This window comes from Microplitis demolitor, chromosome 8 (genome assembly GCF_026212275.2).
Source record: "Microplitis demolitor isolate Queensland-Clemson2020A chromosome 8, iyMicDemo2.1a, whole genome shotgun sequence".
In the NCBI taxonomy this organism is placed as follows: domain Eukaryota; kingdom Metazoa; phylum Arthropoda; class Insecta; order Hymenoptera; family Braconidae; genus Microplitis; species Microplitis demolitor.
In genome coordinates this window covers 14073293-14100445 of record NC_068552.1, presented here as the reverse complement: position 1 = coordinate 14100445, position 27153 = coordinate 14073293, and the positions used below count along the sequence as shown (strand labels likewise).

General features: G+C 30.2%; 1 protein-coding gene across 10 annotated transcripts in view; it reads right to left on the bottom strand.

The window, feature by feature from the left end:
• LOC103573241 (protein muscleblind) overlaps positions 1 to 27153 on the bottom strand; it is a 264440-nt gene that overhangs the window by 26596 nt on the left and 210691 nt on the right. For 6 of the 10 annotated variants that reach the window (XR_008404112.1, XM_053741219.1, XM_014442053.2 and 3 more), the window contains exons 4-6: positions 14629 to 14799; positions 11607 to 11690; positions 10196 to 10381 (exon numbers count right to left, since the gene is read on the bottom strand). Coding sequence is in view for 8 of the 10 variants with exons in the window: in XM_053741219.1 (XP_053597194.1) it covers positions 10196 to 10381; positions 11607 to 11690; positions 14629 to 14799 (441 nt within the window). In the remaining 2 variants the exon portion in view is untranslated. The remainder of the gene's footprint in view (positions 1 to 10195; positions 10382 to 11606; positions 11691 to 14628; positions 14800 to 27153) is intronic. The other 4 variants (XR_008404113.1, XM_008552236.2, XM_008552237.2 and 1 more) reach the window with 1 other exon arrangement.

Sequence of the window (27153 nt, the reverse complement as noted above, 5' to 3'; positions counted from 1 at the left end):
GACGAGAGTATGAAATTAATATAACATGAGTGAGTGAGTGTGAGAGATAAAGAGAGAAAGAGAGAGAGACAAGGAAGGAGTCATTGATCGCTGTGAATTTTGGTCTGACGATACTCTGATTGTGTCACTGAAAATCTACTTTTCAAGTCACACTGACTTTTTTTCTATTTTAACGTTCATTGATTCTAGCTTTAATTACATTACAGTATTAATTAGTTTTATAAATTAAGAGCTATTGAAGCTAAATGATAAGTAATTGTAATAATAATAATAATAATAATAATGATTGACGGATATATGTGTAGTTTATACTATCAAACGACCAAAGATTCTGTTTTTACAGGTTTGTTTTCAACTATACAATATATAATAAATCAGCCACTACATTTAATAATAATATTTAATATTAACTATCCTACTAAACGAAGCTCACAATAACGTGAGTAACTACATTATACAAATTACTCTAGTAGTCGCTTTACAATATTATATTAATAATGAATACGTTCTGTTATAGCATTAATAACATTTGTAATATAATTATTATTATTATGATTGTATGTATATAAATATATATATATATACATATGTGCTGTATATATATACATGTATACATATATGTGGATAATAAGAGCAATAATAAGTAGTAAATGTGAGAACAAAGCACGCGTCTCACATTTTAGTCATTAACACTTGTGCGAGGGAGATCCGAGTGCCTCGTTGTCTCTAGTATCGAATGTAATCCACCACTCGTATTGATGCACATTGTTATCATTGTTAGAGCATCACGCTTGACAGATAGTAGCAAGGAGCATTTGAGAACGCGAGCGCGCGCTCACACACATATTCTCACACGAATACCTACTTACTCTCGTACATCAGATACAATTGCATACGGATAGATAGATAGATAGATAGTTAGATAGATATATGGGTAGATAGGTAGATAGATAGCCAGACATACGTACACACACGAAATAAGCTTAACATATTGCGCTGTCAGTGCACATCTGTATAAGTCAAGTACACAGCTAGCGTATAGACACGCGCTCTTTTAAGATACAGACAGTTATACAGTGAGATAGACAGATAAGGAGGTAGTTGATATAGTAAAGGAAAATAGAGAACGAGAGACAATCGTGCACGTAAGCCCAAGACAGGTGAAACGGCCAAAAGATGCGATTGATCTTTCATTTATTAATTTAATTTTTTTTTCTTCATTACTTTTTGTGTCTATATTTAGTTGTTTTATAAAAATCAAGTGTAATTGTATTTTTTTCTCTTTGTTTTTGTTTGTTATGAATTTTATATAATATATGTTATTGTATATGATCCAAATTGCATCTTATACTCGTCCTACTCTGTCCCTTGTGATTATGAATAACTGTCGTAATGAGGCTAAGTGTGTGCGCGTGCCATATCACCCTTACATATATGTATATATATATATATATATATATATATATATATATATATATATATATATATATATATATATATATATATATATAAGTTAGAGAGCGTATTATACATTTATTATGTGATATGCAAGGTACCGCACGCCTCGTGACATCGAGTCGTGCTTGTGGCTACCTGAGTGTATGACGTATATGTATATATCTTGTTATATTCCCAGGCATATTCCCTCCCACCCACTATAGTACATTTTCCAGTGTAGTACAGGTCGATCCTTTGGTCTCGTGATCTCTCGGCAGTGTGCATTATCGAGGAAGGAATGAGGATTGTGGTGTAATGGTAATTGTAGTGATCTGTGTGAATATTGTATGTATTTCTGCATATGTATATATGTGTACATATGTATGTGAGTTGTCTGTCGGTGGCAATATGAGGAATATTCATGTACAGTATCTCTTGTGGCGTTTTGAGTAGAGTAATGTAATATGAATTTGAATGTAAACGTGAATATAATATATAGGTGTGTGGTTAAATTTAGTTCAATGTCTTTTTATAATTTTGTAGTTAATCGCGTGTTATGTGATCATTACTTTCTCGCTACGTTTGATAAATATTTAAAAAGATCTAACATTTAGATATAAAACTGAAAGAAAGATCAGTCTAAAATAATTCTACGTAAAATTAACATTGACAGTGATGCGAACTCAAAGTAGTCAGACTCAAAGATCATCATTTTTAAGTTTACTTTATTTTTATTTATTGAGATATTGATCTTTGAATTTAAATACTCGTTAACTAATTATTAATGCACACGTAATTATAAACATAACAATTACTTTTGACATTATATGCTGAAATAATTATTATAAAAGAAGAAAATAATTAAAAGTAGTTTTAAATTACATATTTAGTACAAAAAAAAAAGAAAAAAAAATATATATAACAGCAACAACAACAACACGATCAAGGCACATTTGCATGTCTTGAGCTGTCTTGTACCTTGATCGTGTCGAGAGTCAGTTTTTGCTGGTTGCCACTAGTACGTTTTGTAAATTACGTTGTCTGTATGTATAAGTGTTTATATAAGTATGTGGTATGTTTTTGGCACGTGTTGGGTAAATGCGTGACGTGAGTATACTGTAGCAAAAGTTAATTTGCATGGACATAAAAGTGTATTTCATATACAAATATCAACTCGATTATAAATATATATTTATATACAAGTGAATTTTAGTGTTTTTTGTGTATTGTGTATATATATATAAAGAAAGTCAAAGTCACATGCGCTTATTTAAATATTTAATGATAATAAGCCCTTTCTCCTGGCTGTAAAATAAATAAAATACCATAATAATTACAATTAAAATTAATAAATGCATTAGTAAAAATACTGATTAAAGAAAAGTAAAAATAAAAATTATAAATAAAATATAAAAATTTAAATTATATTACTACGTAAGAAAAATTTTTGGCATTGATAATTAAATAAAGAGCGAAATTTAATACATTAGCGTTAAATTATTTTTTTGTGACCATTGCACAACGAGTAAGCTGGTAAATAATAGCATAATAATAATAATAATAAGTAGTTAGCAAACATTAATATAGTTATTATTGTTTTTTTCTTTAGATATACATGATGGTTGTCATATATATTTGTAAATGTTGAGTGAAACGACGAAAGCTGAATTATATTTCCGCTAGAAAAATAATACAATATATTTTTCATATGAAATTTAATATATTGACAGTTGATCAAAGCATTCACGTTACCAGCTCTAGAATATATGTAGCAATTAAAATAATAATAATAAAATATAATCAGTGCTACGACGATCAAAATCGAAAAATTTTGAATTATTAATAAAATTCAATTTTTAAATTATTCTTTAGTCATAAAATGAAATAAACGATAAAATATATTACTCGGTAATATGTGCGTAGCTTAAATTAATACGTGTGAAAACAAAATAAAATAAAATAAAAAATAATAATAAAATAAACATCTTTCTACTTAGCATCCATTCTACCACCATTCAGGTATGCGTTGCTTTGTTGCTTCCCTAATATATAATCCAGACTGGTTATCATTTTTAAATTATTTTTATACAATTAATTTGTAATAAAAGCAGTAGTGAATTAATTATTTTATTGTAATTTTAATAGACACTGTAACCAGTCGGAATTACATGGCAGTAACTATATTTTTATTAATAAGTATTAAGTAAAAAAGACAGGCAGCAGGCAATCGTATTTGTATTTTAAATAATCGTCTATAAAAGATCGTTCGAGCGAGTGTAAATAATAATTATCGAATTATTAAATCATCTAATTATTTAAATGAAGATAAGAAGACGAAAAAGGGTTTATATATGAGGATCATGAGGATTTTTATCACGAGGAGTATTCAAGTTGTCTTAATGTAGGAGAGAATCGACACTATACAACTATACGTGGACGTGGCAACTCTGTTCGAGATTGAACTGAGTGTAATAATAATAATAATAATAATAATAATAATAATAATAATAATAATAATAATAATAATAATAATAATAATTATTATTATTATTATTATTATTATTATTATTATTATTATTATTATTATTGTAAAATCAGCAATTAGTAAAATTTAAACTTTGTAAATTTGTATTGCTGATATTTTAACTATTGTGTTTAATGTAATGTATAATGTAAGTGTATGTCAACATTTGATAGTATATTAGCGAACTTAATGTTGAAACGTATGAATATCCCATGATGTTTAAGGTTCACATCACTAATCTGTTATATTTCTACTATTACGAACGAACAGAGTCACCATAAAAGCACGTCAATATACCCATCGAACCACAAGAATCAATGTTACGGATTGTGCACTAGTCCGCGCGATTTTTTTTTTATTTTTATCATTTAGTAGTTATTTTTATTTTTTTTAATAATATATATATATATTTTTTTTTTGGTGAAAAATAAAATATAACAACGAAAATGATAAATGTAATAATTAAATTAACCATAAAAGCTGTGAAAGCGATTTTTTAATAAAGATTTATATAGTTTTTACGTGAGCAAATTAAATAAAAATAAAAAAATAAAATATTAAATGGTAATTTCAATGAACTTAATAAAAAAGCAACATATTTCAAGTTTATTAAAATTCAAAGTCGCGCAAATAAATAAGAAAAAAAACATTTTCAGAAACAAAGTAAATGTTCAATAAAAAAAAAAAAAAATGATTAATAAAATAAATTACGTGAAATACAATAAACAGTCTGAGCAAATGATTTAGTTTGAATTACATTTGTTTTTATTTTAATTCCATCATCAAAAGATTTCGCGTGACCCGGACTCAATGCAAGTCATCGCAGTACATCATCACAAGTAGGTATTATTTTATGATTATTGTTATTTTTAAATAATCAATTATTGTTATTTATTTTAATTAATAAGTTATAATTATTAATATCGTTAATCAATTATTATGATTAGTCAAACAGTCGTTCGTTCAATTATTTATTCACTTATTTATTATTAACTTATCCATTGTTTTTTCTTATCTGCAATAATGTGGGTAGAACGTAGTATCATCCAATTAACAATATCACATCGTGTATACTTTTTATTAAACTTTTGTCATTAATATTTTTTTATGTTTCCATGGCATTTTTTATTTTTTATTCATGTTTTCTGCTAAATTATTTCTTTCTTTCTTTATTATTTATAATATATGACACTTTGGCCCGTGTTTTTGTTTATTAATTATTTTCATTATTATTATTATATTAATAAATGTAGTATGGGCCACTTGCATACTCATACCGGATATAAGCCGGGTGACGTCCGAGGAACGGAGGGTATTGATAAATTATTTTTGTAAAAATAGAAAAAAAGATAAAGGTGCAGAGATTTATACACATAAATATATATATATATATATATATATATATATATATATATATATATATATATATATATATGTATATATGTATATATATATATATATATATATATATGTATATATGTATATATTTATATAATAGGAATGTTATAGATTATATATATCACGGGGAATAATAGACACTTACATAGTGTAACGCCCGGAAGCAAATTTCGAAAATTCGCTTCAACCAATAACGTTTTTTTTTATTTATTATTATTTTTTTTTTATATTTTATTAATAATTATTTATAATAAAGCTAAATATATTTTCAATAATTTATAATTTTAAAATTTAAATAAATTTAGTAAATAAGCAAATAGCCAATATTAATACTGTAATATTAAAACAAAAAATACTAAACAATATTAAAAATTTATTTAATTAACTAACAATAATTTAATAAATATTATTTAAAATTTATCAAAAACGTTTGTGGTTTAAATATAATATTCGATTTTTGCTACCGGTTTAGTAGTGAATACAAAATATAATTGATTAATTTGTTAACCTACCTACTATATACATATGGAATATGTTTTTTTTTATGTGCGTATGCATGTACATTTTTAGTTTATAACTCAATTATTTTTGGGCGTAATTGCAAGTTGACATTATTCATTTTTTTAAATATATATGTTGTACATATTATTTAGTTTAGTTATTATATTAATAAACTTGCATTCGTACATACATTTATATATATATATATATATATATATATATATATATATATTTATATTTATATTTATATATGTATATATGTATGTTTATTTAAAAAGTTTATTAATTCTCTATTATCAAACGTGCATCCGTACATAATAAAGAATTATTCATCTTATTATTTTATTTTTTTAATAATTCATGTGATAATTATTATAAAATAATAATAATAATTGTTGTTGTAATAATTAAATTTATCGACAAACAATAAGATTTTTATAAGAACAATTGAATGAAAAAAATCAGGATACAACAAATAACAATTCACCTCTCCGTGTGCTTCGGACTATACAACATCATTTAGTTTCCTCTAAATTTTTCGTTTATATATTTAATTTATATTGTCAAAATTAATTAAAATGCGCATCACGTTTATCAAATTTTTCCACAAAGTTATTTTAGTTTTTTTTTTTATTTATTTTCCTTTCGTCGTATTTGTTGAGTTAGTATTTTATTTATCTTTGTTGATTATTTTATTTGTTCGGCGCCGTCCGTTCGGGACTAAGGTCTAAGGGATATATGTGTCTATATATATTCACTCACATTCGTTTTTTTTTTAAATTTTTTTAGTTATCAAAAAAGTTAATCCACGAGTAAGATAGAAAGTGAAAGAGAGAGAGCTAGATAGATAGAGATAAAAATAGTGGGAGGGAAAATATGAGGAAGTAAATGGAGGACATAAAGGGATTGACTAAGAATGAGGAAAAACACACGAAGGTAATGGGTAGATAGAAGGGAGTAAAAGTGGTAATTTCGTTGATCGCATAAAAAGTCATATCTCCCTTTTCTGATCGCCGGTAAATTCACTGGCGGATTTCTAAAGCTATCTAATAAGATTTACCTACGAAAAGGTACGTTAGACGTCGTTGATACTTTTCTTTTTATTTTTATATTAGTGCATGTCAATAATATAGATCTTTAAATGTCGCGTCATTAATCGCGGGCCGAATTACACGATATATGTATATATAATTTCCAAACTTGAGTTCCTTCATTATTATTATTATTTTTTCTTAAATTTTTCAACGGCAACGCCGCTCGACCCGCTCCCTGTTACAATTAAATCTCGTTATTTTAAATGCGCGTTTTATAAAAACTGCCTGATGTCCTTACACATTATTATTGTTTATATTTACGTGACTATCGAACCATTTCCGTATTAAGTTTGTAAAAAAAAGAAAAAATATTACTATATATCTATTCATTCCTTGTATTTATATAATTATTATTTAATCAAAACGAGTGAGCTAATTGTTAAATACTCGCACAACACATGTCAGGTATACCTAGGTACATGAGTATACATGAAAATTTAAGTTGCCACAATTAGGCTTTATTATATATTTATTTAAAGTATTAATTACATTTATAACTCTCACTCGCCGTGACATTTTTTTTTTCTTTTCTTATTTTTTCTTTTTTCCATACGCGATATCTGAGATTACACACTATCGAACTATTAAATGATTCTATGTAAACCTTATAAATAAATTATTAATCCTATAAATAAGTTATTCATATCTAAATATAAGGTATTTATTATTTTTGTTGCACGTTAATTGCTTGGGTTCGCTGATAAACCGAGTCAACGGAAATCGCGACAGATCGTTGCGCGGGAGACATTGGGAGTAACAGTAACCTCATCATCGGGAAGCTTCTTCTTGACTTGGCGAGAAACATTTTCGAGTAAGGCACGAGCGTGTCCGCGCGCCCGTGTTTAATTTTAATTTATTTTTTTAAATTTTATTACTCATCTTATTTTACTTTATGCCTTCTGTCTACACTTAACAACACGGGGGCCGCGTGTACACGTTTCAGGAGACAAGTAAATGGCCGGGGCGTGCGCGCAACTGATTGTAAAACACGCAACGTCTTGAGGAATCAAGAAAAAGAATAATATATGTGTTGAGGAAGAAGAGAATAAGAATAATAAAAGGATGTCTCACGTTCGATATCGTGCTTTGCGCGCACGTTACCAACTAGATCGCGAGATTTTATTTATTTATTTACTTTTTTTTTCTTTTTTTTCACTTTATACTTTTTTTGCTTTATTTTAATTTTTTTTGTATGTTTATTTTATCATTTTATCTTTTTCGTAAAAAAATACAATACACTTCATTGTCTCCGTGACGAATTGGAGACGGGTTGTGCGAGGTTCGACAAGTATTTTTATCTTGTCACATTATTATTTTTAGTTTTATTTTTTTTTACTTGTATCGTGTCAATTTTATCCCTGGCACGCGATTCAATTTCCACGATCTGTGAATTATTATTTTTTTCGTTGTCGTCGACTCGAACCCGCGAACCCTCGCTTTTTTGACTCTGCGGCTTTATAGTATCCGGTGTTCATCGACACTCACATCCTCCAAAATTTGAGAAATGTTTTTATGTTTAATTTTTTTGTTTTTATTTTTTTTTATTTTTTTATTTTTTTTTTATTTTTATTTATTTAATTTTTTTTTTTTTTAATTATATTTTTTATTTTGTAATCATTCTCATGCTGACCCGACTATCATCAATAGTCCTTAATAATTTACAAACGTTTATTTATCAGTATCCTAGTTCATTAAATTCACCCTCAGGCCTTAAGAATGAATCGTTGTTTTGTATTTTATATATTTTTATTCAAACTTGTCTATGAATAAAAAATAAAAGTGAAATAAAAAAAAATGTATTTTTTGTTTATTTCATCAAACTTCGATACTCGCAGGAACACTAAAAAATATTATTTTTACGAATAATCTCTTATCATATATTTAATCTTGTATTAATAATAATAATTATTATTATTGTTATTATTATTATTATTTTTGTTGCTTAATTCTCATTTAATTCACTCACGTCATTGTTCTCTACTCATTAATTATTCAAAATTCTATAAGAAAAAATCCTAGTTTGTCTATGGTCGTTTTCAAACACGCCGAGTGCATATATAATAACATTATTGAAATTTTAAACCGCTAAAAAAATTCCTAAACAATAAAACAGTAACTAAAAAAATAAATTTTTATCCTAAATTATTTTTTATTTATTACTATTTATTTAATTTATTTTTTTTCATCTTGATCCAGCACTCAACGTGTCAACTGTCTTGGTGTACACGCCAGGGAAATGAAGCGACAGATTTCTTTTTATTTTTTTTCTTGTTAACGTTGGCGTGAAAAGTAAAACGCTCTTGAAGAACCGTCGCAACCGACGACCAGACGAAAATCATTCATCTCAACTTTTCTTAGAATAAAAATGTGATGCGCGAAAAAATTTTTACAAGAGACACGTGGTCTGTTTCTGTCTTTTTTCTTTCCTTTCATTCTTAAATATTTCATCATCATCATTATTATCATGAATTTTTTTACCTTAAAAATTATTCATCCCCTGAGGTGTTCACCAACTGCTCTGTCATCTTACGTTAAAAAACTAACGTCAATACGATGTGTCATAAATATATTTATGTATATACTTTATATTTTTTTATATATATTTATTTATATATAATAATAATAATAAATTTAAATGTATCTAAACTAACTGAAAGTATTAAGTGATCAGTAAATAATCACGCATTTAGATCTAGTTTCGCTTATTTTTTATTTTTATTATTATTTATTTTATTTTATTTTATTTTTTAAAAATAAATTCACACGAGTGTATTGCGGGCCGTCTCGGAGATGGGATTACGTGCTAGTCGACATCCGATCCCCGAGCGGTTAATAATAATAGTAATAGTAGTAATAATAATAATAATGATAATAATAAAAATAATATTAATAGTAATAATATCAGTAATAGTATTTATATCGCATCATGTTGATGTTGTAAATAAATATGACGGTATTTATTTATTAATTCTTAAAAATTGTATTTTTAGTAGTACGCGTGGACGTAAACGAGGTTGTGGATGGGATGATGATGATGATGAGGGTTATGTAGGGGTGTGCATACGGAACTGGTGATAGTGGGTGATGATTGATTAACCGATTGCATCGTGGAGACAGGCGACACCTGATTAGGAGGACCTGCTGGGACCTGGTAAACGGCGTTAGGCCCTGTCATCGGGCACTGGGCTGCACCGGCGCCGTGTTGGCCGCCGTGCTGAATGTAGTTTGGTGGTAGACATACCTCGAGACGATCGGTACGTGGCATCTTCTGCGGCATCGCCACCGTCTGCTGCACCACTCCCAACGGGCTACCAACCCCCGTAGGGTCGGCTGGTCCCATTATCGCCGGCATTATCGGACTTGGCGTGAAGTACGGCGTGTATGTGTTATTCACCTGCGGCATTCCAGTCAGGTATGGATTGGTGGCCTGTGGAAATAAAGAGAAACGCCCCGGAAAAGATCCAGGAGGGCGTGAGTTAGTTTTAATCTTATAATTAAATACTCGTTGGTTTATTCACGAGTTAAAAAGCACTGAGTAAGAGATTCAGAGAGAGAGAGAGAGAAAGAGAGAGAAAGTTTTGCGTATTATTTTTTAATAAATATATAAATTGTGCTTTTATTTTATGTACATATTATATTAATAATATATTTTAACTCTGAGTCGTCTTTTTCAATCGTTTAAACTCCCGCGTTAAATATTTTATCATTAACGTGCGCGAGTTATAATTTTTTTAGTTATCGTTTCAAATTTATTACTGTATATAAATGTATATAAATACACTCGTATATAGATACATAACGTTATAATTTTTTGCGAAAGCAACTCGGTGACATCAAAGCACCATTGGAGAGTATGAATAAACGACTGGGATCCTTTTGTACGGATCACTTGAATATTACTTTATTATTAATGTCTTCTTGTGCTCTTGAATCTTAACTTTATTCTACTTTTTGTCTGACACAATATAAAAATATCTACTGTGTATGTATTGGTTGCATTGCTCCCTCTCCAAGTGTACATTGTGACAAGCCGTTATAACATTTATATAAATATATAAATACATATCCGCATATGTACGATAAATTAATAAATAAATAAATAGTTATAAATATAGATATGTATTTAAAATATATATATATAAAAACATCTAAAGCATGCGCAAAAAAACATCAAACTGTATCAACTATATAAAGTTATATGTTTTCTTACTTTCATTGACATTATATATATATGTATATATATGTATATAAAAACTACAAGCCTTTCTAACTACTACACACTAGCAAGAGTAAACTTTAAAACTGCTCGACGACGAGATAAATTTATCTTAGTGTAAGTGTATATTGGAATTTCAATTATCTGGATTCTAGTACGCGAATTCAATTTAAAGTCAACTTTCATCAAAGCTTAGGTAATTAGAAGATTGTAATATACTTTCTGATACTCGTCGGCGAGCTTTTCAGTCGTCACTTAAAAACTTTTATCTCTCTATTTACGTTCAATCAATTAAATCTTTTTATTTATTTATTTTCTTTGAATTAACTTTATGTTATTTTTATATTTAATTCTAATTACTTTAGCTTTTATTTATTTAATTAATTAATTTTTTTTTTGTTCAATTAGTGAAAGCCAAACCAAAACCAAAAGTTACCATAAAGGCGTGGGTAGCGAGAAGTTGTTGCTGGATTTGCTGTTGGAGGTGATGGTGCGCAGATGGCGGAGGAGGTTGGCCCTCCTGTTCGCCATTTGTAGCGATCGGAGAATACACCAACAATCAACCACAACCACGAGCACCACAGCGGCAAACATAGGAGACAGACAGGCGGTCATACGTGTAGTATAATGATTAAATAAACAAATAAAAAAAAATCATACTTGTATCTATTGTTTTTTTTTTTTTTTTTTTTTTTTTTTTGTTATAAGTATTAATTTATATATATTTTTTTTTCTTTAGTTTATTGTAAGCTATGTGTTTTTGATGGAACAACTAAGTGAGGGAATTAATAATAATTGTACTAAGTACGCTGTTATATATATTAGGGTTGTTGTTAAAAATTAAATTTTCTCAGGTGCCCCATAGAAAGCTTTTCTTTTAGTGAAAAAATACGTGGGGAATATGGTTTTTTCTGTTTAAATATAAAGAAAACGTGCCTCAGGACGATCAAAGTTCATTTTTTCGATACAATCGCGGATTTTTTTAAATATCTTATGAAATATGCAGATTAAAGGAAAAAATCATAGAAACAATTTTGTAGAAAATAAAATTCTGTACAAAAAAGGTCATGTTCATTTTTTTCAAAAAATGTGTATTTATGAAGATATTTTAAAAAAACTTTTAGATTTCACCAAATGAGCATTTTAAGGATTACGAATGTTGAAATTAACGTTTTTTTTTTTAATATAGACAACTTCGTAACTCGTAACATATCAATCATTGATGCTTATTATAGTTTCTATATATTTAGAAAAATGTTATTTTCAACACTTGTAATCCTTAAAACGCTCAATTCATACGATCTGAATAAAGTTTTTTCAAAATATCTTCATAAATACACATTTTATAAAAAAAATGAATCTGACCTTTTTTGTCAAGAATTTCATTTCCTACAAAATTGTTCCTATGATTTTTTCCTTTAATCTGCATATTTCATGAGATATTCGAAAAAAAAACCGCGATTGTATCGAAGAATAAACTTCTTACTTAAAAATAAAAAAAACCAAATTCCCCATGTATATTTTCTCTAAACAGAAGCTTTTCATTAAGCGTCTGAGAAAATTTGGTTTTTTAACAACCACTAAAATATATGTATATTTATATATTAGGGTGCTTCGTTTCCGGCGAAAGTATTTTTTTTTGTTGCTCATCAAGGAAAATATTGTTTTTTATGCTAAAACAAAAATTCCTGCCAAGTTTGAGCTCTTAATTCCAACCCGAAGTACTTTCCATTTGATTACAAAGATTTCCCATTTACAATACACGTAAATTAAATTACTTTCTAATACTCAGCTGCGTTTTATGATATCGACGCAGTTTTGGTCGCAAATTGTAGGGCACTTGGTGTTCTTCAAAAGTGCCCATACTAACTTAGCTGTAATTCCAGCTGTTTCACTGATGTCCGCTACGGAAGTCATTTTTCGTATCAAATTGACCATTATTGGCTTGCGGAACGTAAACCAATGAATGCACACCAAAAGTGTAAATAGGAATTTTTTAGAAAATTTTATTTTCTTAAAAAAAAGTTCTATGAGTCAAGTCGCTAAAGTCGATAGTTTCCGAGCTATAGAAGTTTTAATAATTTAAAAAATAAAATAGCAACTGTCATTTTTTTTAATATTATATTTTTTAAATTATTAAAACTTCTATAGCTCGGAAACTATCGACTTTAGCGACTTGACTCATAGGACTTTTTTTGAAGGATATAAAATTTCCTATAAAATTCCTATTTACATTTTTGGTGTACATTCATTGGTTTACGTTCCACAAGCCAATAATGGTCAATTTGATACGAAAAATGACTTCCGCAGCGGACATCAGTGAAACAGCTGGAATTACAGCTAAGTTAGTATGGGCACTTTTGAAGAATACCAAATGCCCTACAATTTGCGACCAAAACTGCGTCGATATCATAAAACGCAGCTGAGTATTAGAAAGTAATTTAATTTACGTGTATTGTAAACGGGAAATCTTTGTAATCAAATGGAAAGTACTTCGGGTTGGAATTAAGAGCTCAAACTTGGCAGGAATTTTTGTTTTAGCATAAAAAACAATATTTTGCTTGATGAGCAACAAAAAAAATACTTTCGCCGGAAACGAAGCACCCTAATATATATATATAGCATCATACAAATATCCGCGTGTGAATAATTTAATAGTAAGCAATAATTTAATAAATTTGTATGATAATTGATGTATTATACAATTTCAAAAGTTATTTCATAAATATAAATATGAAAGCTATGGTACATATATCTATATATATATATACGTTTGTTAAACACAAGCACACATACACGCCGGCATGCGCGTTGATATCATTACTATATATGTTGCATTTCATTTAGTTCATTTAAATTCTAATACTCGCGAAAACCTCTCGTTTACACTTTGATTAAACTTATTAAGTATTCCAATATTTAATTTACTCGGTATATATACTTTAATAGAATAAAATTTTGTTTTTTATTATTTATGTACAAATATTAACGCTCAATTAATTTTATTATTTATTTATTTAATTTAGTATTCATACATTGATACTTCTTTTTAAGAAAAATTAAAGTTGTTGAAATAAACTATAATTGAGAGGATACCGCAGAGTAGATTTATGATAAATTTTAAAAAATTATTTATAAACTCTTTACATGCAACATGCTATTAATGAACCGTGAGGTGAAATTTAAATGCTCATTTAAACGCATAAGAAAAAAAATGCAGTGGGATAAAAAAAAACATGAATATCAGTGCATTCATCACATTAGCTTACAAACAATCCAATCAATTTAATTGGTTATATAAATATATATATATATAAATCTAGTTCACTAGTTGATAAAGTTTTAATAGCAGTAATACTATGGACTGACATGAATGATGGATGCATTAAAAAAAAATAATATTAAAAATAGATTATAATAAAAGCATGTTTGATTTCCTGTTTATAAATTTGACATACCACTGTGGGCACCTGACCAGGCACAAGTCCTTGTCCCGGTGATAATCCCATTTGTTGCATGAGGGCATTTTTTAGAGCTAAATGATTGCGACCATTTATTAGTAACTGATCCTTCAAATGTTGTGGTGGATGGAAGTATTTGCATGGTGGTTTTTCACGGTTGCATCGTCCCTATAAACAAACAAATAAAAATATTAAGTTATAAATATAAATATTGTATTTCAAGTAGTAGATTAAAATATTTATATAAAATCGATGAGTCAATATTATAAATGAAAAGTATTTTTTTATTATTTCTAACACTTGAAACGAGGATAACTTTTTAGCTGGGCTATCTGTTGGAATTTATAAAACAAAAAAAATTCCGAGGTGGAATGTCAATGAATGGAGAAATATTCTAGGGAATATACGGGTGATTGGGCGGGGTCTGTGGTGGTCCGGGTGGTGAGTCAATATTGAGACCGCGGAAGCGTAATAAACGAGTCGATGGGCAATAAACGCGGCATCGATTACGATGGGAGTAGAATACCCAGAGCTTCCATAAATTGCATTTCGAATTAATCGCACACACACACACATGTATATCTGTATATATAAAGAGAAAATAATAATTTTATATCCGATTTCAGCTTCATTTGCTTTTATTTTAATGGTAATTATCATTAAATAATCTTTAGATCTACATCTGATAAGTTCATTTAGTCAGTATAAATTATCCAAAGCAAATAGTCAATTTTGTAAAGCGATAATGTTTACCTGGTAAATTACATATTTGTATTTGGAGAAATTTAACAAAGACGGTGTAGAGGAAGAAACTTGTGTAATGGTACACTAATTAGACTTAAACATTAATAGTTCAGGTAAGACGTTTACTCACGGAGTGGATTAGAAGTAATAGTTTAGCTTGAAGCATTCTAACCAGTTGTTAACTATCAGTCAGTACGGTACTCTCTCTCTTTCTCTCTCTCTTTCTTTATCTATCTATCTATCTATCTGTCTATCTTAGTCTCATCCCTTTCAATGAAAATTCAGTGGCTTTTGGTAATAGTAATTTGTGCGCGTAAACTTGCGCCGGGATACGCCCTCGCTGCTGGTTCTAAACTTGCTAGTGAGAATGCAATGTGCTCTCAAATATCGGCTAATTAAGCACGTTTGCGGTTACATAAAGCTGATACTAAGCTTTAAATTTAGATTTATTTGATCAAGTCCATAAATAATACAGTTCTTGTTTACTTTTAATATAATAAATGTAGTAATAAAAATAATAAAACTAAAACTGCTATTGTTATAATAATTTTTGCTGATGTTGCTAGTGGATTTATTCAAATGCATGAAATTGTTTTATAAGTTATGATGAGTTGTCGACTTTATACAATATACAAGACAATAGATTGTATTGTTCTATTGTATGTTAAAGAATGAGTTGGTTTAGGTTTTCAGATATTTACCTGTCGGTCTTAAAATTGCGGGCTAAAAATTAAAGATTTTTAAATAAGCAAACAGTATAGGGTATGTTTAGTGACTCTGAATAAAGAAGTAAAGAATAACAAGCCTTCAATGGCTAAACCGACCAATATGGGTCTACCACCACGGACGGACGGTTGAATACAAAATAATGTTACCTTTTTTATACTACACGAGAAACTCTTGTATATCTATCGTATATATGTATCATATTTCATGTATAAACATAAAGATATTTAACCTGAAGAAAAGCTTTATTGAACCGCTATTATTTTATAAAGTTAACGATCTCGAAAATACTGACTCAATTATCTCCTTTTTTCTTCTCTTCTTAAGCGACAAGATAATTGAACCTTTCAATTGATCTCCCTTTCTCTATTTCATGATTGTTTTCTTGTTCAATTTAGCTGTTCAATCGATTTAAGAAGCAGTTATAATTGAGTTATTTTTATTTCAATCCATTAAGGAAATGAATATATTATAAGAGTTCTTTGAAAAATATTCGTTAAATTTAGTTGATGAAATATTTATATTCACCATTTATTAATAATATATTTTAGTTATTTTAACCTACTCCCATTTTTCAGTATTGAAAATTCGTTCATACTACATTATATCATAATCATAATTTATCATTAATTGAATATTTCAATTTTTATTTAATTTTTTATATGAATTCCGAGGGTGAATACAGGCCGTTTCATTTCAATTGAAGGCATATTATTTTATAAATTTTTTGGACTTTCATCAAATAATAAATATAAAAAAGTACGTGTCTCTTATGCTCTTAGAATATTAAACAAGTGATACGTAACATAACATCGCATCTTTTTCTGTATCCATGTATGATCTCAATGCGAACTCGAACCCGTCTCTCTTCCGACCCTTTTTGTGAGAGATCCGCCATTCATCTGCCTGAAGGTGGTCTAGACGAACAGAAGCAGCAGCAGCAGCAGTAGTAGTAGTAGTAATAGTAGTAGTAGTAGTAGTGGCAAAATGATCCTTCAGTCCAGGACTAACCCCACTTTATAACCCATGTGTCCTCTTCCCATCTCGTGTAGTATATCCAACGCCCCTTTCTCAACAATTTTGAAGTAACTTTGGCAAGGGTGCAGGCAGTCAGGCAGCTACTACAAGCTTCTATAGCTGCTACTACTTCTACCTACTATTACTATGAGCCAACGCGGCGGGGTCGCGAGATTACTAGGATTTGCGCGTAGATTTACATATCGATTTTCCGTGATAGCCGAAGGACCACAATTTGCCTTAATTTTGTTCAAAGTATAACCTTATTTTTTTTTTTATTTTTTTTTTCTACTTCCTCTTTCCTTTCTGCAGACGCCAATGTGTCGTTGGGATATGGAAAATAGGGGAGTTACTACCTCCCCCTCTTTAAATATGGGCGTATATGTAGAGCTAACAATGTATTACGTTAAACTCGAAATAGTGGAATGAAGAGAAATATGTTCGTTAGTCGTTAGTCGTTGGAATAAGTAGACGGTTTAAAATATGTGTTCAAGTCGGCTAAAGTTAGACCACCGACGACAGAGTCACGCGACATTTTGCAGGGGCTTCCATGTCCGATAATAGGATCAACGATGAGGTTCGCGGAAAATACTGGCACGTTTAAGCCTGACCGTTTATTCCCAGTTACTCTTCTTACTTTGCTTCTAGTTGTGCATTATTCTTTTTCTCACTCACTCTTGTATATATAGGGCTCGTGGGTGGATGTAGGTTGGTGTAACTCTGTAAGGCGATAAGCGAGATTAGAAAGGACTTTGCCATCCTCGACGACTTTCTGCTACTACTGCAAGCGCCAGCGCTGCTGGTTCTGGTACAACTGCTGGTGCAACTGCTGCTGCTAATCTCTTCGTTCAGCTCTCGTCGATATCGTTAGTCACTATATGCGAGACAGCGCGGGAGGTAAATGGAAGAGGGTGAGAGTATATAAAGCTGCTTTAACGTCATCGCATAAATCGTATCCCGCCGAGTGGGTCAAGGCTCGGTTTGCGTCATACGACAAAACGACGTCGTAATTAATTGGAAATCTTATTTATATCTTTATTACTCATCATGACAATTAACTATTTTTTATTAGGGAGTGATGGAATAAAAGGGATATAAAAACTCAGGGTGGATTATAAGAGATGAACGATGAGTCAGTAGAATAGTCGACTTTGATTTCTTATCTTCCTTCGTTCAATGATTCTTCAGATTCGATGAAGACGACGAAATCCTTATGTCTCGGTTGAGATGTTGTAGCGAAGCGCTGCAGACAAATCAATGAGAGACAGAGGATTTCAGAGTGGATCCTTACAGCTATACCTCGCTGCCAGTATTTCAGTATTTTGAAGAGCAAAAGTACTAGTTGTGGTAGTAGGTGACGAAAGGTTTCGGGTTGATGCTACTCACGACAAGTTGGTCACGTTTTCACATCATCTTCTAAAACTTGTAGTCGTAACTACTGACAAACCTCTTATTCTTTTTTTTTCTCTCTATACTTTTCATCCTGCACTTGTAAGTACTTTAAACATACCTGCCTGTTAACAGGAAAGCTTGTCTTGTTCTCGTATTCTGCCACAAGTAGTCAAGTTGGTGCTGCCTTTACCTGAGTGGAGAGTTAATTCGAAAACTCGAAAAGACTTGACAGTAGTTGTACATTTTTGTGTGTTCAAGAGAAGAAATAAAGATGAAGTAAACATAAAAAAATAAGATGAGTGCTTGGTTTTTATTCAACCTCCCTGAAGAATAAGTTGAGTTTGAAGTTGGTGTTAATCTTTTACTAATTTAAAATAAAGTTTGATCAAAGAGTACACTGAGGGTGCTGGTAAAGAATTATACTATAGAGTTAGCAATAAAAATAACGGAATTATTTAATTGCTCGTTGTGGTAGTTATGGAAAAAGAGGGAGAGAAAGAAAGAGAGAGAGAGATGGCAATGGGTGTGGGTTAAATTATTTTAAGAAAATAATCAAGTGATCGTTTAATGAGGAGCTCTTACCAATACCAGAGTAGAGCTCGAGTGCTCTAGAGTTTCTAGAGTGCAAGCATACAGAACATAGTCTCAACTCTCAAGCTAAGGGTTACCCACCCTTAACACTTGGCAGTTTTCTCTTTTTCTCTCTCTCCCTTTCTCTCCTTAATTCCACATCTCCCTTTTTCTTGCTCATTCGCACTCTTATAAGCACGTTTTAACACAGCTTGCCGACATAACCGCCGCCAATCTTGGCCCAAACGTACTGGTCCCCCTTGTCTGAGAATTCACGATAATTTGCACGAGACCCACCGCTCGCTCGGGATTCGGAGTTCTTAGTATTTGATTCGTCAGCACAATTAAACGAATTAATAGGCGACCCTTTAGTCAAGGCAATCTTAAGCTTTGCATTCTCCTTTGCTCTTTATTCTCTTATTTTATTTTTATACCTTCTCCATTCTTTCGTTTGACTTTCGCAATAACTGAGAGTTATGCATCACAGGGGGAAGAAAGAGTTTAAGTGAAAACGAGATGCAAAATGTCTCTTCACTTTCACCTCTCGATACCTCAAGGATTTTCTTATCCTCATCCGCCTCGAGACACAAGATAAACTGAATTAAACTCCGTGAAATGGCTCTGAGGCGTCCTAGCGTGACGACGAGAGCTGTATATACCCGACATAACCCAACAGTTATACTGTATCTGCTCATGAGCGAGAAAGAGAGAATGTATATAAACTTTCACGTTATAATTTTCGCTAGTATATATATATTTTAAAAGGGAATCTCTACGGCTGCGAGGATTCATTCATTTATTTATTTATATTGTAAACAGAATAATAATTTAGTAAATTAGGCGCATCAAAGAAGAGAAAGTCTTTTAGCAATTGAACTGCGATGTTGTTACGGATGTAAAGAAAACTCAAGATGGTTTCGTGTAAAGTAAGTTTGTGAGTGATAAAAAAAGAGTATATAAGAGAGGAAAACTAAAGGATGAGTATAAAGACGTAGTAAAAGATGAAGAAGTAAAAGGGTAGAATAAAAAAAGTTGAAATGTCCAAGGCGTTTTCCGTTTGCCGGTGCTTTCTCTCTTTCATTCCCGTGCCCCTAACCTATTTTGAAGATCTTTCATCGTTGGACGTGCTAAAAGTATTTTTCAACATCAAAGTCTCCGTACCGACTACGAAGACGACAACGAGGAAGAGAACGAGGACGACTACATTGATGAGAACGACGGAATCAAGTCACATACATGAACGGGACTCACTACTATTACACGAGACGGCAACATCAACCGTTTTATCAGAGTATATACATAAGCTAAGTGGTACCCTAAGAAAGGAGGTGTGTATGTAGGTGTAGTGTGGGAGAGACAAACCGCAGCTTCAAGAGTCAAGGTAATTGCACGTGATAGCGAAAGAACCAGACGGTTGGCTTAAGAGACAAGGGGACACGTGGAAGAACTACAAGTCTCGATGTTTATCTGGCTGCTTGAACTACTGAGAGTATGAACACGTCACACTTGAATTAATAATTAAATACAATTAGACCTTGTCATATTTTTTTCACTTGTCAAGATATATTAGTTGTGATTTATGATAGCTGATGATTTATAATAATTTTTACATTTTTTATAATCATTTTATTTATTTAAATTGAGATATTATTCCTCCAATCCATTTCGCTCTGTGTCGTCATTCCGAGGTCTCACATCTTGTCTTAGATTGTCTAAACATATGGTTGGTAATTATTTTGATGGTATAAGAAAATCACCTGGTCACCATCTGTTGGTTCGTTTAATCACATGGGAAATAATAATAATAATAAGACGACTTGCGAATTCGATAAAAATAATTCGGGTAGAGACGTATAATATTTAAATAAATTTTTTGAACCTCACGAATAGCAATAACTAATACTATATAAATATATATAGCACACTAGCAACAGTAAATGGTGTGTAATTTTTTTTTTATTGTTTATTTCGGTTGTTATACCCGTATGCCAGGTGCGCTGAGCCACCTGCCGTGTTTTGAAATCTGCGCCAATTCCGCGAAACAATTTTTTGTTTTTTTACAACACCGGAAATACCCAAGGTGGATATTTTTAACAATAGGTCTTGTTTCGTAACGAACCCCAAATGAAATGAAAAAAAAAAATTAATAAACAATGTGCAAAATACGCGAGGATAATTTCCGTCGAGCTGGTTTAAATTATTAACGTATTTTAATTAAATTAAAAAAATATTTTATAAAATGTTTTTAAAGTATACGATGATAATGAATAATTCATAAATAAATGAAGCATTTTTAAAAGTAAGTTGTGTATAAACTCCCCTCGTATTTTTTTCCCTTGGGGTATCTTGCGTGTGTCTCGCGTGAAATGGCAAAAATTAAGAGTCGAGGGATAGGTCAAAAGACCTGCTGCCTGCGGTCCAACCCCTTGGGTACTTCATCAACACACTCAACTATAGTGCACTTTGAAATGACTTTGTAAACCCTTTTTATTTTTTTATTTCACTTTTTTCATTCACGATTCACTGACTAGAGTTCCCAAGTGTGTAACACTGATTCTTTTCCGTTCATCTTAAACCGAAGTTTAAAATTCTAACGTCAATTAATCACTTCGATTCTCCGCTGAGTTTTTACTCGAAAATTTTAAGCCTAATTGCTTGTACAGAGAAATTTCTTTAGATGTGTATGCATATGTATATATATATATTTACAGATATAGACATACTTTAAAGTAAAGACAAGAGTGAGAAATAAAGGAAACAAGGATCTCGTTTGAAAAGCTCAAGTAAAGGGGAACGAAAAGTGGTTTTATGAGTAAGAGCGAGTGAGAGTACCTGTGTAAAGAGGAGAGAGAGAGAGATGGATAGCAACAGGTTGCAAGTAGAATGCACGAGTGACAACCGCGGAGCAAAGAGAGCCACTTCTATATCCCGAAGCAGTCCAGTTGGGCTCCTTATAACTACTTACGTCATTCTGAATTTCTACCTACGTTTACTCTCTCTATCGTCTTTCAAACTCTTTTACTTAATCTTATTTACGAGCCAACAGAAAGTATTTTATATTCACGTCACTGACCTTTTAAGTGTACTTATGTTTATATACTTTCTTACATGAGTTATTTAATTGCCAGTGAATGATTCAATAGTCATGTGCTAATTACTTTTGCAGATATAAATTATTATTATCATGATGCATAAATTAATAGTAATAATAATAATAATATTAATAACTAAGATAATAATTAGGCCTTATATAAGTGCTGCGTAATTAAAAGAGTACACAAGAATACGAAAATTATATCTATTGAAAAGAGCTACTGAGTGATGAAAAGTAAAGAGATGAATCAAATAGAAAATTTATGAATGGATTCATGTAGAATATAAATTTTATGGAGATGATGAGATGATGAGTGAAGAGAATGAGTATGAAATGAGTAGTAGAGATATGAGCTTGTGGTATAGGAAGAGATAGAGGTATATAAAAGCGGGAAAATAGAGAAAATAAAGGACGTTATGAAGAGTATAATGGGTATATGAAGGACACGAGTAGTAGCAGTAGCAGTGAACAGAGTACGAGGGTGAAAAAGAGGATTCAAACTAAACTCTGTTCATTTCCATAAATACTACTACTGCTCTGCTATACAGACCATTCGTGTCGTTTACTTTTATTAACTATTGTGGATCTTTCAAACTATTTTCTCATGATCGTGTAAAATCTGTTAAAATATCATTATTATTAACGCTAAATAAGATTCTTTATATTTATCTTTTTAATGTTGCGGATTTATATTAATAGTTAGCATTTATTATCTGCATGCAATATCATAATCATAAATTATGGAAATTATTAAATTACGGTTTTTGTTCGATAATTATAAAACTGGGTCATGAAAATTATTATAGTAGTAAAATTTATTTTTTAAACTTTCGCAATTTAGTAATTAGTAATTAGGAATATCGTTAATTTTTTTTAGCCCAAATAAAAATAGCTGTGAATTTAATTATTCAATTAAATATTGTGAGTTTATTATTTTAAATTGAGTGCTATAATTATGAAAGTAAAAAAACTGAAAGATGGATAAAAAAAAATTTAGGGAATCCCAATTTTTATCCAAATTGAATTTCTTCTCGGCTAAATCATTTTATTAAATTATAATTTAATATAAAACAATGTGGAGAATCCGTAGATATTTTAATTTATTATAGAATTGGGGCAAATCAAATTAAAAAAAAACAATCGATATTATTAATATTCTACTTCTGTTATATAATTCAGTAGATTAAATTTTAATCAAGCATTTAATTATTGGGAATATTGTAGTATGTATTTTTGGTTAATTCTGCATTGCAACGATTCAAACCATATAAATTTATAATTTATCGTAAACTTGGTTAAAATATAATCCGATAAAAATTTATAAATATTTTAGAGATCCTAAAATAAATGCGCGGTACGTAAATCGTAATGAATTATTTAAGACATAAAAAGTACGAGTTGGGTTATTGAGTAATGGGTAGGGTTACAAGAATAATGAAAGGCAGGGGTGAAATTTAAGGGCCTGTTAAAGCCCTACCGCATTTAAGGATTTTTTTTTCGCCCTGAAAGTAAGGGAAAATTTTATCCTTACACGCGGCAGGCGGCTACAATGCGTTACGTTACATCGGTAATGTAAGAAAGTATTAGAGGGGTGCTAGGAGTTTTGTGTGGAGTCAGTACTAGGTACCGATATACCCCGAGGGAGTGATAACAGTGCAATGTATGGTTATTGGCCAGTGGCATCGATTCTCCCAACGAGGGAGCCACAGATCACTCGCCGAACTCAAACTACCCCTCTGTCCCTTAATCCTCTCACATTTCCTCCTCTCCCACACTCGGCTCACTCGTTTTCGTGTTTTTTATTCCCGTCTTTTGCATTTTTAAAATTACTAAATTATGCCTATAATAAATATGTAAAATGGAAAATTAAGTTTTAAAAATAAAAGTTGAGTTTTAAATTTATTACATTCATCTACACTGATAGAAGGATTTCTTAGTATTAAAAAAGATTTGTTAATATTTAACAAATTATTTCTTAACGGAGCTTTATTTAAGAAATATTTATTAATATTTAACAAATCATTTCTTAAACATCATTTTTTTGTATTTAATAAATATTTCTTAGCATCTAATAAACGATTTGTTAATATTTAATAAACGATTTCTTTCCATTTAAAAAATGATTTATTAGTATTTAATAAATCACTTTTTAACATTTAATGAATCACTTTTTAATAATTAATAAATGAATATTTTATATTTAATATATTTTTTATTATTTGAACAAATTTTTTTTTTATATTTAAGAAATTATCTATTAACTTATTTATTAAAATTTAATTCATAAAATCACACAGTTCAAGAATATATATCTATATATGTTTTTGCATGCAGCTACACACATTCATTAATATTTGTATTTATAAACAAAAATAACTAAAACAACCATCGTATAAAATTTTCTGTTCTTTTAATTTCAAAATACAATTTCATAGTAATTAACACTATAACTAGAATAAACAAATTAAAATTTCTTATATTAAACTACGCTGAGAAATAACATAAAATCCGTTTGATAGTACATGTGTTTTTAATGGTTTTATATTTGATTAAAATTGAACTGAATAAAATTAACAAGGCTTCCATATTTTCATAGTTATAATATGGATGACAATTTACAAAATACTTCTGATATAAATATTATTTAAGTATATGAGAGCTTCAGTTGTAGGTTACGTTTAACCATCAATGCAAGCTAGAACGGAGTAAACAATATGACGTCGCAACGACACACACATATAGCTTTTTTAATACTTGTACACCACTACAGGCTCGTGTGTAGCCCTCTACCGACAAATTCGTCTAAGAAATATTTATTAAATATTAACAAGCCTTGTTTGGTGCTAACAAATATTTCTTTTATGTTAATAAGGCTTTGTTAGCATTAAAAATATTTCTTAATAATAAAGAAGTTACTTATTTCATTATAATAAATATTGTTAATAATTACTAAATATTTGTTAAATCCAAAAAAGTCAGTTGAGAAAAATTTAATAAATCAATTTATTACTCCTAAACAAATCCTTCTATCAGTGTACTCTTATTGGTTAAGAAAAAATTTATTACAAAAATATGTAACCTTTATCGGAAAGTATATAGAAGTCTATTAAAATTAACTGGGAAATGTCAATGATTCGACCTAATTCTATTTTTACCAAATAAATTTACTAACCTCTTGAAGTAATTTTGAAATATCATGTTAAAATTTCAAGGCTTGTTCGTAGCGAACTTCTCGTGAGATATTTATAAGAAAATATATATATATCATACAATACTAAAGGAAAAATGTTTTTTTTTTCTTTCCATAAAAGAAAAAAAAACTTTTGTATATGTTCGAGGCAATTGCTTATATTTTAGTCAGTTGATTGAAGCAACCCCGTGGGAGTAGTTATTTGATCTTGGACTTTTTGGATTGAAAGCCAGTTTTTTTTACTTCCATTTCTCTTGAACGATTTTCGCGCTCTCAGAATACAGAAATGCTCGAAGAATTTACATTCGGAGAATGGAAAACAGGGGAACGCTAAAGACATTGAAAAAATAAAGCGATGAAAGCGAGGAGCATTGATGTGCTCAATCGTATTTCGAGACGGAATTTGATTTCTCTTCTTTGGTGGCGGTGATAGTGAACGAGAGGTAATCGGTCTACTCGGCGAGTACCAGGCAAGAGAAAATGAAGCACGGTTTTACTCAGGGGTAGTAGATCAACGTTGTTTACCCGGGAAATTTGTTTCCACTAAATCTCTAGACTAAATTTGTCCAAGCCGATACACACTCTGTTAATTTACTCTCCGGTTGTCTACATATCTATATAAACAGATATTTAGGGTGCTTTATTTTCCGACATCTGTTTTTTTATTTTTTTGACCTTTTAGAAATATATTTTCAATTTAATCAGTATTCTTTTCATTTGTTTTTAATTCAAATATATAACGTCTTTTCATAAAAGTTTTTATTTCAAATATACTTAATGCTTTTCAGGTAAAGAATAATCATTACAAAAAATGGCACACCCTATATATATCAGTAAGGTGATACAATATATCTTGCTGGCAAGGGAGTCTACTCGAGGTATTATCACTATACTCTGGCAATTAAGAGATATCGTTATCACTCCACAAGGGCTATGTATTGTGTTTGTATATATATGAACATACGTATATACGTTTGTATATATATATATATATATATATATATATATATATATATGTATACGTGTATACACTCAGCACCAATGACAAAGTAAACATTGAGGCCGAAGAGTAATCCCAATGGCTGGGATATTGTCGATTTCTTACCCTTGCAATGGCTTTTATTGGATCACGAATTCCCCTCGTCCTGTATCAACTTTCATCTTTTTTTGTTTTCGAATACTTTGACCAGACACAAATATAAAGTTTACGGTGTCTCTTCTTAGCTTGGCATCTTAATTAAATCGATAACTCGTATTGAGGTTACAATGGCTAAGTAGTACACATCGAATGGCATCGTTGTACAAACATTGGTGGTATAGCTTGACGATATATAACGTCGGGTACCAAGAAAATAAAAAAAAATTCGTCACAAAATTCTGTCGACTGGGGACATGATTGAGGGTAAAGTGTCCAATCTGGGATCTCTGTGAGATACAGAGATGAAAACGAGAAGCCAGGATGGTGTAAGTAAAGAAGTAGTGGAAGAGTAGTAGGGTGAAAGGACCTCGTCAATGGCTATGATAAGACTCCAGACGGTATTTGAGAGGATGATCCAAGGGCTAGTAGTTGGCGTGTAAAATTCACAGTTGAGATTTCGCCCTCGTTTTTACTTTTTTTTTTTTACGTTCTTTTCCTTGAACTCCAATAGCATCCTTTGGATTTCAAGCTAACAAATTTTATTTATTTTATTTTAGGTTTTTGTTCGCGTGCTACTCCTTCTTCTTATGCTTCTGATACTTTTATTCCATCTTCCGTTGGCTTCTTATAAAATTGTCTTGAGAATAGGAA